At 37.9% G+C, this 13,009-nt stretch overlaps 1 protein-coding gene across 2 annotated transcripts; it reads right to left on the minus strand.

Annotated features, from left to right (window-relative positions):
* Positions 1-173: 173 nt before the first annotated feature.
* On the minus strand, positions 174-10,469 carry LOC103699711 (anthranilate synthase alpha subunit 1, chloroplastic-like). 2 transcript variants are annotated; one of them, XM_039124139.3, is made up of 11 exons: positions 9,637-10,469; positions 9,364-9,557; positions 9,054-9,243; positions 8,494-8,645; positions 5,997-6,112; positions 5,670-5,916; positions 5,452-5,508; positions 3,739-3,891; positions 2,868-2,948; positions 1,498-1,584; positions 174-608 (listed from the first exon to the last, which is right to left on the minus strand). In XM_039124139.3, the coding sequence occupies exons 1-11, from the start codon at positions 9,812-9,814 to the stop codon at positions 288-290; spliced, it is 1,776 nt and encodes a 591-aa protein (XP_038980067.2). In that variant the 5' UTR covers positions 9,815-10,469; the 3' UTR covers positions 174-287. The 2 variants fall into 2 exon arrangements, with proteins under 2 accessions (XP_038980067.2, XP_088558294.1); XM_088702168.2 differs by having other exon boundaries at positions 9,634-9,962.
* Between the last annotated feature and the right edge of the window lie 2,540 nt (positions 10,470-13,009).

A 13,009-nucleotide genomic window follows, 5' to 3' on the forward strand; every position in this document is an offset into this window, starting at 1 on the left:
ATTAAATCTGAAATTAAAGTTTGAACACGTAACAACCGAGAGGAAATATACTGAGAAAACACGCCTCCTATGCAGTAGCAGGGTCAAGATCCATTTAAACATCCCCATGACCCAATATCCGTATTTGTTTCAAAAAATAAAAAAATTAAAAAAACGCAATCATGAATCCCTCATAGTAAAGGTTTTGTCATCTAATGAATTTTACTAAAGAACAGAGATCTGATATCCTTTAAATTTTCTTTACAGGAAAAAGACAATATCACTGAAAAATGAAAATTAATAAGCAACTATTCTGTAAATGTCGACTCGGCAAGATCAATAGCTCTAGCAAGAGCTGCTGCCTTGTTCTCGCACTCTCTTTGTTCATCATGTGGCACGCTATCTGCCACAATACCAGCTCCAGCCTGAAGCTGTGCTACCCATTCCTGGCGCTTGTTCATTTCCTTGTACGAATACATCGTGTCATTGCGGCTCCCTGTTGGAAATACAATTGTCCGGAGAGCAAGGGAAACATCCATATCACCAGAAAATGAGACAGCTCCAAAACCACCACTATATGGTCCGCGCCTTTTGACTTCTAATTGATCAATTAATTCCATGGCTCTGACCTGACTCAAAACAGAAGCAATGTAATAGGTAACAATGGAACAAAATAGGAGAGGAAAAAGCCGTTGTAATTCAGCTGGCGACCACCAGGCAACAACAGAATGATCCAAATAAAATGCTTGTTGTGCAGAACAGCTTTTTAATGCTGAACAAGAATATAAGAAAGATTAGGAAATATATAGGTTAGGTCATTGGAACATCATTGGATACAGATGAATATATGAGCATCCAATCATTTAATCTTGACGGAATCTGCATGGAGTTAATGCTCTATAAAGGGCTACAGCCAACTAAAAAACTAAAAACATATTAAAGGTCATGAGATATTCATTAAACGGTTATCGCAGTCTACAAGGAGAGTGACTACACTATTTTGATTTACCAGAAGGCACCATAATAGAAGCCACAAGGACCAATTGTTCATAAACTAGTTGACAATAAATATAAAAAATTAAGGCTATGGAAATGGTGAGGCATATCCAACAATAATGTTAATATTGAAAATGATAGTTATGGAAAAGGTCAAGCATAAAACGGAGAAATTAAGGGAAGGCACACTGTCAGCAGGGAAGAGGGTAAGTCTTGGCAAAATTGTAAGGCGGCATTGACAGGAGCCTTATGCATTGGGCTACCCCTATTTATACTCTCGGTTGGGAAGACTTGTTGGTATTAGCTGCAATAGGTTCTTTGCAATGGATGCCTAAAAGACATGTTAATTCATTCTTCAGGAAGTAAATGGAATAGATGATTCAACCTGCGAGTACATAGATTGCCATTGCAAAGACATTAAGAAAAAATGGATATGTTGAGGTTAAGTCTGCCAAAATACTTGCCAGAAATAACTAATAGGAAAAATAATAATGTAAACAGGAATATAGTATCAAACAGAACCTTTGGAGCTCCGCTGACTGTTCCAACTGGCAATGCAGCTCGTAAAGCATCCCAGCAAGTGAGATGATCAAACAACTCTCCAGTAACCTGCAAAGGTTTATAACAATATGAATATCAAACCACGCTTCTTTGTAGGATCCATTATGAAGGACTGGTTATCAGATTAGGAATCTAGAAAATTGTAACGGTAGTATTAAGAATTGGTGTCAAGCTTGGTTCATCTGTCACACGTCATTTATAAACATGTCATGTAAAGAACTTCACATTCCAAAAGAAAATAATAAGCAATATGTAACTATCTGAATACAGGGGGAAACAAAAATCAATTTCAGGACTTTTAAGCGTGTGTGTGTGTGTGTGTTCATGTGGGCATACACCAGAACAATATATATATATAAAAAAAGAAAGAGCTATCAAATCAACAACCCCCCTCCCCAACAAAAAAAAAAGCTTGAAACCACAGAATGCAAATTGTTTGAGCCTTTTGACAAAAAAAAGGGAAAAAACTCAGATATATTGGTATTATAATCAGCGGCCTGTTCAACAAATTGTGGCACGGTTGAAGGTAATCATACTCAAATGACAGCATGTGGGGGTCAAGATTGGTGTTTTTACATTGTTATCATGCTCTTTAACTCTGAACCCAATTCCCAGTGACAACCAAAACCATTCCATCCAGCATGACAGGAAAAAACTTAGAGATTCGTTGCCACCTCCCTTTCTCAGGAAAGAGCAGAAATATAGACATCAGCAGCTGAATCAAGCACTTCAACTTAACTCCAAGGAGCAAAACAAGAAGGCGCTGGATGTCATGTGCAAACAGAAGAGGAATCAGAACTACTTCACTGGCTCACAACCTAGTACAGACGATCATTTATTTGCATGGTTAGTCATATATGATCACCCAAATGAAGAGTTTCCAATTAGACCTAGAGCAAAGCTTAATTTTTCATGAATATACTACACTATTACTGTATCCACACAATGATGAACAAAACATGGAATGATCCAAATGGAAATTAACACTGAAATTTGGGGTAATAGAACAAAATGCAAATGAATCCTTACAGCAGAATATAGCATAGAACACATGCATCCATACAAATATAAATAAAAAATAATAATAAAAGAACATAATAGAATTGCTTTTCCCTTTAATATAGCAATGCAGACCAGTATAGCATTGACACAAAGCATCAGACATGCCTAGAAAGGAGGGGAATAAAGAGGCCAGGAGGTGCATATTATGCATGTTTCATACAAATAGGCAACAAACATCTGCTGACAATTATGTAACTATCTCAATTGAATCAAACCAATAAATACATAAAGCCATCCGTCCATTGTATATAACAAAACAAGGGCCTGACCGTGGAGCTGATGTGCATCACGTGAGAGTATCTTTCAATATTCATTAGCTTTTCTACCTTTACAGAACCAGGCTTCGAGACCTGTAACAATTGATGTTCAAACATCAGCAAGTAGAAGAAAACTACCTTGGAATCTGGAAAGGAAAAATAAACCATAAAAAGTTTGCAATACAAAAATGAATATACACATAAACCATAGGTATTCAGTACATGAAATTACACCATACATAATTGACAGTTATATAGTTAGAGTTACAATATAGAATGATGCAATAGTGAAATGAATTCCATAACAAAGCGATAGCCAACATACCATGCTTCTAGTAAGCCAAATCTCCTTAGACACATAATACTGCATAAATCTACTCTCTACATAACAAAATGCAAAGCCATGATACAGGTCTCTTTAGCACCTTCCTACCTTCCCTGTCATACCCAAGGTGAATAACATATTGGGAACTTCGGCCATTTTGTACCAAATGAAGATTGTTGAGAAGGGGGAGAATGTGAAGAAAAAACATGTTGAAAGAAGTCAAAATTATGTCTTTAAGCTTAGCTCGTTCATGCGAAAGAGAAATAATCAGCTACTTTCCTTGACTGTAATTCATACAACAGAACTGTTGAGGGGAATGCAGCATCAACACAGGCCACAAAGATAGACAACCACGTAAGTAATACAGGCCAACACACTAAACCCCCAGCTCAACAGCAGAATGGATTTTCCAAAATTTTCTCAGATTCTAACACATCAAACATCTAATTCAAACTACATGTAAAATCATAATATGATATTGAATTGCAACAAAATGTACCCTAACTTAGAAATTAGTAAATAAGACAATTAGCAAAATATCAAGAAGAAAAAACAAACCTTTCCAACATCATTCCGCCCCAAATCAACTAGCATAATGTGTTCAGCGCATTGCTTTTCATCATTTAGTAGTTGTTCTTCTAGCAACTTATCCTCCTTGTCTGTCTTGCCTCTTCTAGCAGTGCCAGCAAGTGGTCGGTTGATAATCTTTGTCTGTAAAGAGAAAAGTGGGGATTTTCTTTTTATGATAAATACTCTGGAGAACACATTTTGAGTCTCAAAAGTGGCTTTGCATGGAGGTCCATGGACTGTATGCAAATCAGACATGAATAAAAAATGCTGGTGAACACTAAACAGTAGTAACATGAATGTCCAACAACTTTAAGCATCCACGGAAATCCAAATAGATCTCAAATTTGGAAGGCCCAAGTTTGAAAAAAAAAAGATTTCAATTAAGACAGTAACACGGGCATATATTTCGTATGTCTTTCTTCATGCTTCACTATTATGTTTCTCATTCAACTTTTTTACCAATTACCATACAAGCTTGGTTTCACTTTTAGTAATTAGCAAGATCTCGGTTTTTGTGTTTATATACATGAAAATCTATTAAACGAGAACATGTTCCTTATAGTTAAAACTAGCTGCTCTGAAAGTCATGTTAAAAAGTATATAATGCAAATTAAGTGTTTCTGTCTTTTAAGAAGTTTAAAGTTCAAGAATATCATGGAAGACGGAAGTGTAATCATGGGCTTAAGATCTCACACACAACAAAGAAATATGGAAAGGTCTAGAAATTAGGACAGTAGAATTAATATATTTACTAACTTCATTTACAAGCCAAAAACTATGTGCCTACATTTTCAAGTTTTCTGACTTTTCTTGATGAGACAATAATCGACAGGATTACAGAATAAATGGAAACGGACTGAACACCAGTTCAGTTTTGTCTGTTTAGTGATAAGAAGGATAGTATACCATAAAGGATAGGAGTTTTAAAATGATTAAATGGAAGTGAAATAAGTACGGAAAGAAGATATGAAGTCATACATGAAGCACGGACATGGATATCATATACAAATAAGAAACAATAAGGATATATCGATATGGCAAACCTTGAAGAAGTAGGATATAATATGGCTAGGATATGTCAACAAATGTATATGTAAAATATATATAAGAAAGCACTCATAAAGCATAGTAGGCTATCAAAATAATATAGTTCATACTTTGGTCGATATGATCAACCTTTACAAGCTCACAATTTAGTCACCCATCACTTACAGATCCCACTCCATACTTTGTATTTTAAAATTAAATTTATAGACTACAAAACTAACTTATTCAACATTAAAAGGTTAACATTAAAGAATGAAAGCAAATTCCCTTCCCCCCCCCCCAAATATTTGGAGAAATCAACAAAGTATCTCGAGTGTATCCAGGAAAAACAGGATACTTCATACAAGTAATCGACACGTATCCAAGAAGTATACTACAAGTATCAACATCCAGTATGCATGTGATACTGACATGGCATGTGATGAACTACCCATGCTTCCTAGGAGATCAACTAACATTAGCTTTAGATTTACAAAACAGGAAATCATATAGGAACCATCCATGCAAGACAAAATCTAATTTAATTTCTAATAATTGAAAGCCCATATCAACAACATCTTCACTCAATAAGAGAGAGAAAGTTGAGAAAAGAAGTGGAAAACATCAGTTAGGAATATTCCAAATCCTTAAATATAATAAATGAAATTAAAATACCTTGTTTACACGAGTAAGAATTTCGGGGCTTGATGCTACAAGAATACATCCTCTTGCCTGAAAAAAAAGATATACATATATATATATATAGAGAGAGAGAGAGAGATAGAGAGAGAGAGAAGAATATTTAGAAAAACATGGCATGATGTGGAATATATAAGCCACTTATCAGCAAAGAAACCAAGAAAAAAAAAAGTTGCCGTAGAGACATGACTCACTTGCAAATAGGCCATATTTGGACTTGGATTCACAATTCTCAATGCTCGATACACTTCAAATGGGTCTGCAAATGTTCGCCTCTCAAATCTCTGGCTCAAGACAATCTGAAAAATATCTCCTGCGAGGATATGCTCTTTTGCCTGAATGACAGCCGTTTTATATTCTTCACTTGTCATGGATGACTTCTTTAATGGAGTACCAAACTGACGAGTATATAATTTCACAGACCCAGCAGTAAGCCTAGGCCTGCAAAGAAAAGACACCAAGTTAGAGAGGCAATAAGAACAGTCAGACCTGAAAAAATAAATACAGTATTTGTTACTCACACATCAACATTGTGTACCCTAGACAGCAAAATGCCCAAACGATTCCTCCCATCTTCATAGGCCTTCTCAATGGAAGAGTACTGATCTAGATGCACCCAATGAATAACATATGCTTTCTGAGGTCAAAAGTTATGGTATGGTTAATTATATCACCAAAGCTTAAAAAATATAGAACATTCAAGTGATCAAAGTATGGGTAACTCCTCTAATAGCTAGGTTACAATAGTACAATATAAGCACACGATACAAGGTAAAACTACAGAAAACAATGTCTGCTAAACTGAACAAGCAGCTTGTGGTGGATACATGCTGTGAAAAGTGAGAATATGGTTGAGCAAACTAGTTCATGAAAGTGAAGAGACCTTGGAAAGTAGAAAGTGTGTCATTGGCAACATGTCAGAAATATTGACTGCTCATTCCAGATCAGTATTTCTAAAATTTGTACCTTACTAAATCTATCATTAGGATATACAATGCATGCATTCTCAGGAGTTTACCGATGCAAAAAAGCAATAGCATATGATCCCAAATCAAGGTGCTGTAACTTGAAAAAAATAGCAACCGGCTGTACCACTCATACAATCATGTCCCATCTGAGGCAGATGATATTTGTTTGAAGAAATTTAACATTATCTGAGAGCAAGGTTAGGCTTGGGTACGTGTAAGAATCGAAAACAAACATTGATATCTTATTTTCCAAACATCCAATCACATACTATTCATTTGAAAGTTGTCTAGTAACCTAGATCAGAAATATTGATGGCTCATTCCAGATCAGTATTTCTAAAATTTGTACCTTACTAAATCTATCATAATATGATACACGATGCATGCATTCTCAGAAGTTTACCGATGCAAATATGCAATAGCATATGATCCCAAATTAAGGTGATGTAACTTGAAAAACATAGCACTGGCTGTAGCAATCAATCACGTCTCATCTGAGGCAAGTGATATTTGTTTGACATGTAAGAAGAAATTTAGCATAATCTGACAGCAGGGTTAGGCATGGGTACATTTAAGAATTGAAATCAACCATTGATATCTTATTTTTTAAAACATCCAAGCGCATACTATTCAGTTGAAAGTTGTCTAGCAACCTAGATCAGTGGAAAAGCCACACATTTTCTACATGCCTCATCTTCTTCTGTCATTTTTTTTCCCTCTGGTTTAGCTGGTGCTCATATTGTTATTTACATTATTATATCTTCTTGCATTGCCCATCATATTTTTCTTTCATGGATCTTGCATACGTTAAACTTGGTCTGTCAACTATTATTTCCTTTCAGTTGCCACCTGCCCGTTGCTAGACTTTGTTAAGGATCTAACTCAAATAAAAATAAAGTCTTGCCCTCCCAACTTCCTAACGAACATCCAAATAAAAAATGAAGTCTTGCCCTCCCAACTTCTAATGGACATCCAACGGTTATGAGAATAAGCTGTGGAGGGCATGCCTACCACGTCAACCTCCTAAAAATAGCCCAATGCATTAAAAGATGGACCTAAGAGCTTTTCCACTTCACTTGGAGCGATCAATCGTTCATTAAATTCAGCACCACGCATGATAGAATAAGATAATTTCATGCTTAAAAGCTTTTGAAAAGCATATATTTTATCAAAAATCCATTCCGATTAGATGAGGTTAGCTTTATAAATCAAGTTAGAACACATTGAGCTTTGAGAGATGACTCTCAACCAGACAGCAGTGCTGCAAGAAGTGAAGCTAAGTTCCCAATTGAGGTAAATATTGCCAAAGATGAGGGCCTTCCATATTACTTAGAAGTGGAGTTAGCAGGTTAGGAAATCTACATGGCTGGTCATGCATATCAAGCTCATGGAACCAAAGAGCAACCCTCAGGACACTAAATATGGTAGGGTCTACAGAAAGTAAGTGCATGGTTGTTAAGGGAAATGCCTTCATCTTTAAGTCACAAACAATAAGCAAATGAACCAAATTGAAACACAATTCTGCAAATGTATACTTAATATTGATGTAGATTATATAAGCATAAACACTGTGAAGAAGATATTCCAATGATATCCACTTATCTAGGCGATGCCTTTCAAGAATTGTTCCAAACTTTCTCCTAAAGCTTCTTTAACCTTTTTTTTTAACTAAATGGCTGTTATGCTTTTTTTAATAGAATAATATGTTTTCATGTATCAATGGATGTTACCACTGAAGCAAGAATCTAACACATAATTCAACAACTAATATAGAGTCACGTCTAATTTATGCGTGCATCTATTGGTGCATGTGCTTCTTCATCATTAGTTACTTGTAAACAATCAGAGTTGATTATCCTAGTGGTATTTTTTAAATTTATATCAAATTGCCACTTTGATAAAAGATAACATGGAAAAAGGGACGGGCTTGTGATGTGCTAGCATGGTTGATGCCCTAAAACCCAGAGTCATCTTGAAAAGTATCAAAGTAAATTAGAACATGTTACCTAGTGAAGCTTGCATGCAGTTATCAAGGTGAAAAGAAAGATACCTTTTCCACATGATCAAACACTATGACATCATTGTAGAGACCTAAGTGAACGTCAGGAAGGTTTCTATCATCTTCCGGAGCATTGGAGAATGGAAGCTTCTTTGTTTCTACATATCGCATGGTGTCGTATGAAAAATATCCCACCCATCCACCTGCCAAGAAAGTTTCACATATAGTTTTTTGAATTTCCAAAACAGTATCTAACATACCTGTGTAATTCATTGCATTTAACTGCCATGGATGAATCATAATTATCAAATATACACAGAATTCAAATGAGAAATCATGATAATTATCCTATAGATATAGAATATTTCATGTCATTTGAAAGAAGAAACATAATAAAGATTCGAAGCTAACATCAATTTCTTTTCTAGGATTTTATCTTGTTTGAGAGGAAATCGAACCACAAGAGCTCATAATACAAACAGCCAATGTCGAACCACAAGAACACAAAGCCTGTTTCAATAGAGTAGCAGATGAAACTAATAAACAAGTGAAAATTCAAGAAATAACACATGATACTGAAGAGATGTGAAACAGAGGAACAAAAGAGATACCACAAAACACATTTGGAAGCTCGTCGATGAGCTGTGGCTTCCAGCCCTCCATGATCTTCCTGGGGATTTGCATGGGATCCTCAACGAACTCCTCCGTTCTCCGCCCTGACTCATGGTCCATAACCGTGACCATGTTTTCCTTGGCCACAATCTCTATGGCCGGCTGCGCTCCCACCACACTGTAACGGCCCTGGCCACCGGATTTGTTCTCTCAGAAAGGGGAATCGAAAAATCGAAAAGATGGAAAGAAATGCATTATTTAGAAAAAGAAAAAGGCAAAGTCGGAAGAACTATGGAAAAGAGAGCTGACCACATTGCTTCCACTGGAGCCTTGCTCCACCGACTCGAAGAGGAAGCTCGGGGCTGCCCGGTCGTCCTCCTTAACGAGACAGCGGTAGGCGAGCACCGGCGTCAGGTGATCGCAGAATATTGTCTGGTAGAGGGGCAGCAAGTTCCCCCTCTTGGCGGCCTCCGTAAACTTGAAGACCTCCTCTTTCTCACCACCTGGAAATGATCATCGGATTAGAATCTCTTTTTCGGATACTTTCTTCCTAATCTTGTTCCAGAGAGATACTACGACTACCTCGGGCGGCGACGGAGGGAGAATAGACGGCGCAGCATCTGGAGGCGGAGGAGGAGGACCGGTGGCTCCGGGGGTAACGGAGGGAGGAGGCCCCACTTGTCCGGGTGCAGGAGAGGGAGACCGGGCGTCGGACGCTTGACGGGGCGGAGCAAGACGGGACGACGAGGGCTTGCATCATGATCGTGGCTGCGATTGCGGGAGGACTCCCCTTCTCACTATCCCAGCAGCAGCAGCAGCAGCAGCGAATCAATCAAATCGGCGGCGGCGGAGAGCGAAAGGAATCGGATGGAGCGAGGCGAGGGGTTGGGCTGATAAAAGAGGACGAGGAGGTATATAATGCGGATAGAGCATAACAGTAATGGATACTAATAATAATAAGAATAATACGCTGCCATAACTGCAGCGAGCGATATCCTACTCCTCGCTAATATCGGAAATCATTTAATCCAATTTGCTTAATTTGATTTGATGTCGATGAGGGCGGAGAAGGAGCAAAATGGGAAGGGGAGTGGGGAGTGCAGCAGCAGGAAAAGAGATGCTGCGTTCTCTGAACTCGATGGTTACGGGGGGCTTCGTCCGCATCCTCTCGATGTTGCGCCGAGGCGGCGGCGGCTGCTAAATCGCTTCTCCTTTTTTTCTTTTTCTTTTTTTTTGCTAAAAAAACTCGCTTCCCTTCTTGGCGAGTTAATCTTGCTTGAAGCGGAAGAGTAATTTCAGAGGACAACGGAGCGGGACGGGGGAGGCAGGCAAGGGGGGACAGATGCCCAACCACGTGGGTATTGCTAGGGTTTTAATCGCCGTGCCCCCTTGTTAGGCCAGACTCCCGGGGCCTCACCTTCTAATAAACAGGATCGATTCTTTTTTAATCCTCAAAATAATAATTTTTTATCCTCAAAAATATCTACTTCCAATTTGATTTTTTTTTTATTTTTGCTGAATCAAAATGGGAAAAGGGGAGGAAGGAACAGGCTCACCCCCGTATAACAGTTCCCACTGAGCCTCCATCCCACCAAGACAATATTCGATGCGGGTAGAAATAACCGTATGTTGGGCACCTCGGCCAGTTTTACTCATACCCTCCACACCCATGGGCCTAGCTCGGTGATTTCTTTGGGCTCCGGCACGAACCTTCCGTATGAGTACGTTACATCTCGCCCCACCGAGGCTACCAGCGAATCAGTAACCCTCCCAAACCCCGTATCCGAGCAGGGAGCATCCGGTCTCCACAATCTAATCGACGTCCGCGCGTTTCGAACTCGGAACTACTTGGTTGGAAGTAAGACCCCGTGCCACTGAGCTACCACCTCAGTGGCACTTCCGATCAATTTTCAGTACCAAAAAATTGCACAAGGTCCACATATAACATTCATTTCCTTGATCATATAGATAATGTCGTGGCATAACGAATAAATATTTTTATTTTGATAGTGTGATATATGGATGATGTTGTGGCACATCGTATGTACTGCAATAAAAAAATTTTCTCAAAAATATCTAATGTTGAGTAATGCATTATTATCCACGTCACACACATATCATAAATTATATTTTACATCATCTTCCATATATTATAAATTATATTTTTAGCTCTCTAAGTCTTACAAATAGTTTTAAATAGTTCTTATAATTTAAAAATTTTTAATTAGGTGCCTTGATTTTACTACAGCCTTTTTGGACGACATTGAGAATGCTTGGAAACTTCTGATTATGATCCAATTGATTCTATTATTCAATAATGAAAGAAATAAAGAAGGTTTAGAACCCTAATTTCACAACTTTGTAAATATTTCTAAAATATTAAAGCAGCTGAAAAGAGAATAATTGAATGGAAAATAACAAGGAATATGCATGGATCTAGATGCATTAATTTTCAATGATTTCTGCTACCATCATACCATCACCGGTCGAAAGAAGATAGGTTGGGATAGGACGTAGCATCGGCTACGGCAGGAGAAATCAAAGTTAATAATACTCCTAAGATAAAATTCTACTGGTAAATAAAATGCAAAATAAAATAAATTTAATGCAAAGATAAATAAAAACAAAATAGGATTGAATGGTGTGTCAAAAGTCCTTTCTCATGACTTTTCTATTTTATATTAACTACCCATTATGTTGGTGGCTCACATTTCCTCTTCCACTTATGATGATTTTGGCAACCAACACAGGATGTCTTCTCACTACTTCATATCCGTTGGAACAATCAAACAATATGTCACCCATCAGACTAATAGTCAGGTTTAATCGTTCCAAGCCTTTGTTCAATCTCCGTTCGGCCCATTTTGTATTTGTGCATATTCGGCCTCCAGTATGATATCTTTCAGTCAACTCCCCAGTCAATTTGGTCAACTTCCATATGGCCCCTGTTACTTTGGCCTTGGCTCTTAGGATATTCTCCCGAGACTCCGTTCCATCTATCATGTTTTTAACTCACTCTGTTACATCCATTATGTTCTTAACTCATCATGCGATTGACCAAGCATGTGCTTCTTATATGTCATCTTGAGTAAGGATGTGGCATAGACAAAGATACATTTAGATGAAATGATAGCATCCAAGTACCTGAAAGAGCCATCATGCATATGAAGGTCCAATGATGCACTTACCATCCTCTAGAGTCTATGATAAAAAAATTGTGGCTACAGCAGCATAGATTTCTCAAAATTAACTTTCTTATTTGTGATTGCTTGATAAAATTCTAAAACATGGGTTGTTGCGTCGCAGCCATCCAAAGAAGCCATAGAGAAAAGTAAAACAACCACAACATAAAAACATGTGACAAAATCTAGTATGATTCTCCAAAGCAAGACCGGTAAGGGTGCTCTCCTGCATTTGAGAATTAATCAATGCAGTGAAATATATGAGAACAGAGTATAAAACAGATACCTTGAAAGAGGACCATCTTTGGGCACCGATGGTGTGGATGGATACCATCTCTTGCTTCGAGATATTCAGACCATAATTAGTGGGGGCGTGGCTTTTCAGGCCAAGCATATTTATAAAGAGACCAACGGGGCCGCAGATTGGATAGCCTCGCATGTGGTTGATCACTCCAGAAAGGCTCTGTGGGTTGGAAAGAGAGGGTTACCTAGAGCCCTCCGAGACTTGTTGTTCTTCGACTTTTTTGGATGTATTTGTACTGAAATTGTATGAATCATCCATTTAGCAAAAAAAAAAAAAGGGACCATCTTTCAAATACCTCTATATGCAGAAACAAAATTAGACACATCCATCAGTAATAAAAGAAAAAAAAACTTGTCAGATACAAGCCCAATTCCAATTAAACCTGGTAGAGGAAAAATTCTTGCCAGTAAGAACTTGGATAAGAGACCGTCAACTGAGCCTACCATAGGCCTCATCTATGACAATCTTT

This window comes from Phoenix dactylifera, chromosome 8 (genome assembly GCF_051530095.1).
Source record: "Phoenix dactylifera cultivar Ajwa chromosome 8, Ajwa_hap1_PhDact_Kaust_v1.1, whole genome shotgun sequence".
NCBI lineage: Eukaryota > Viridiplantae > Streptophyta > Magnoliopsida > Arecales > Arecaceae > Phoenix > Phoenix dactylifera.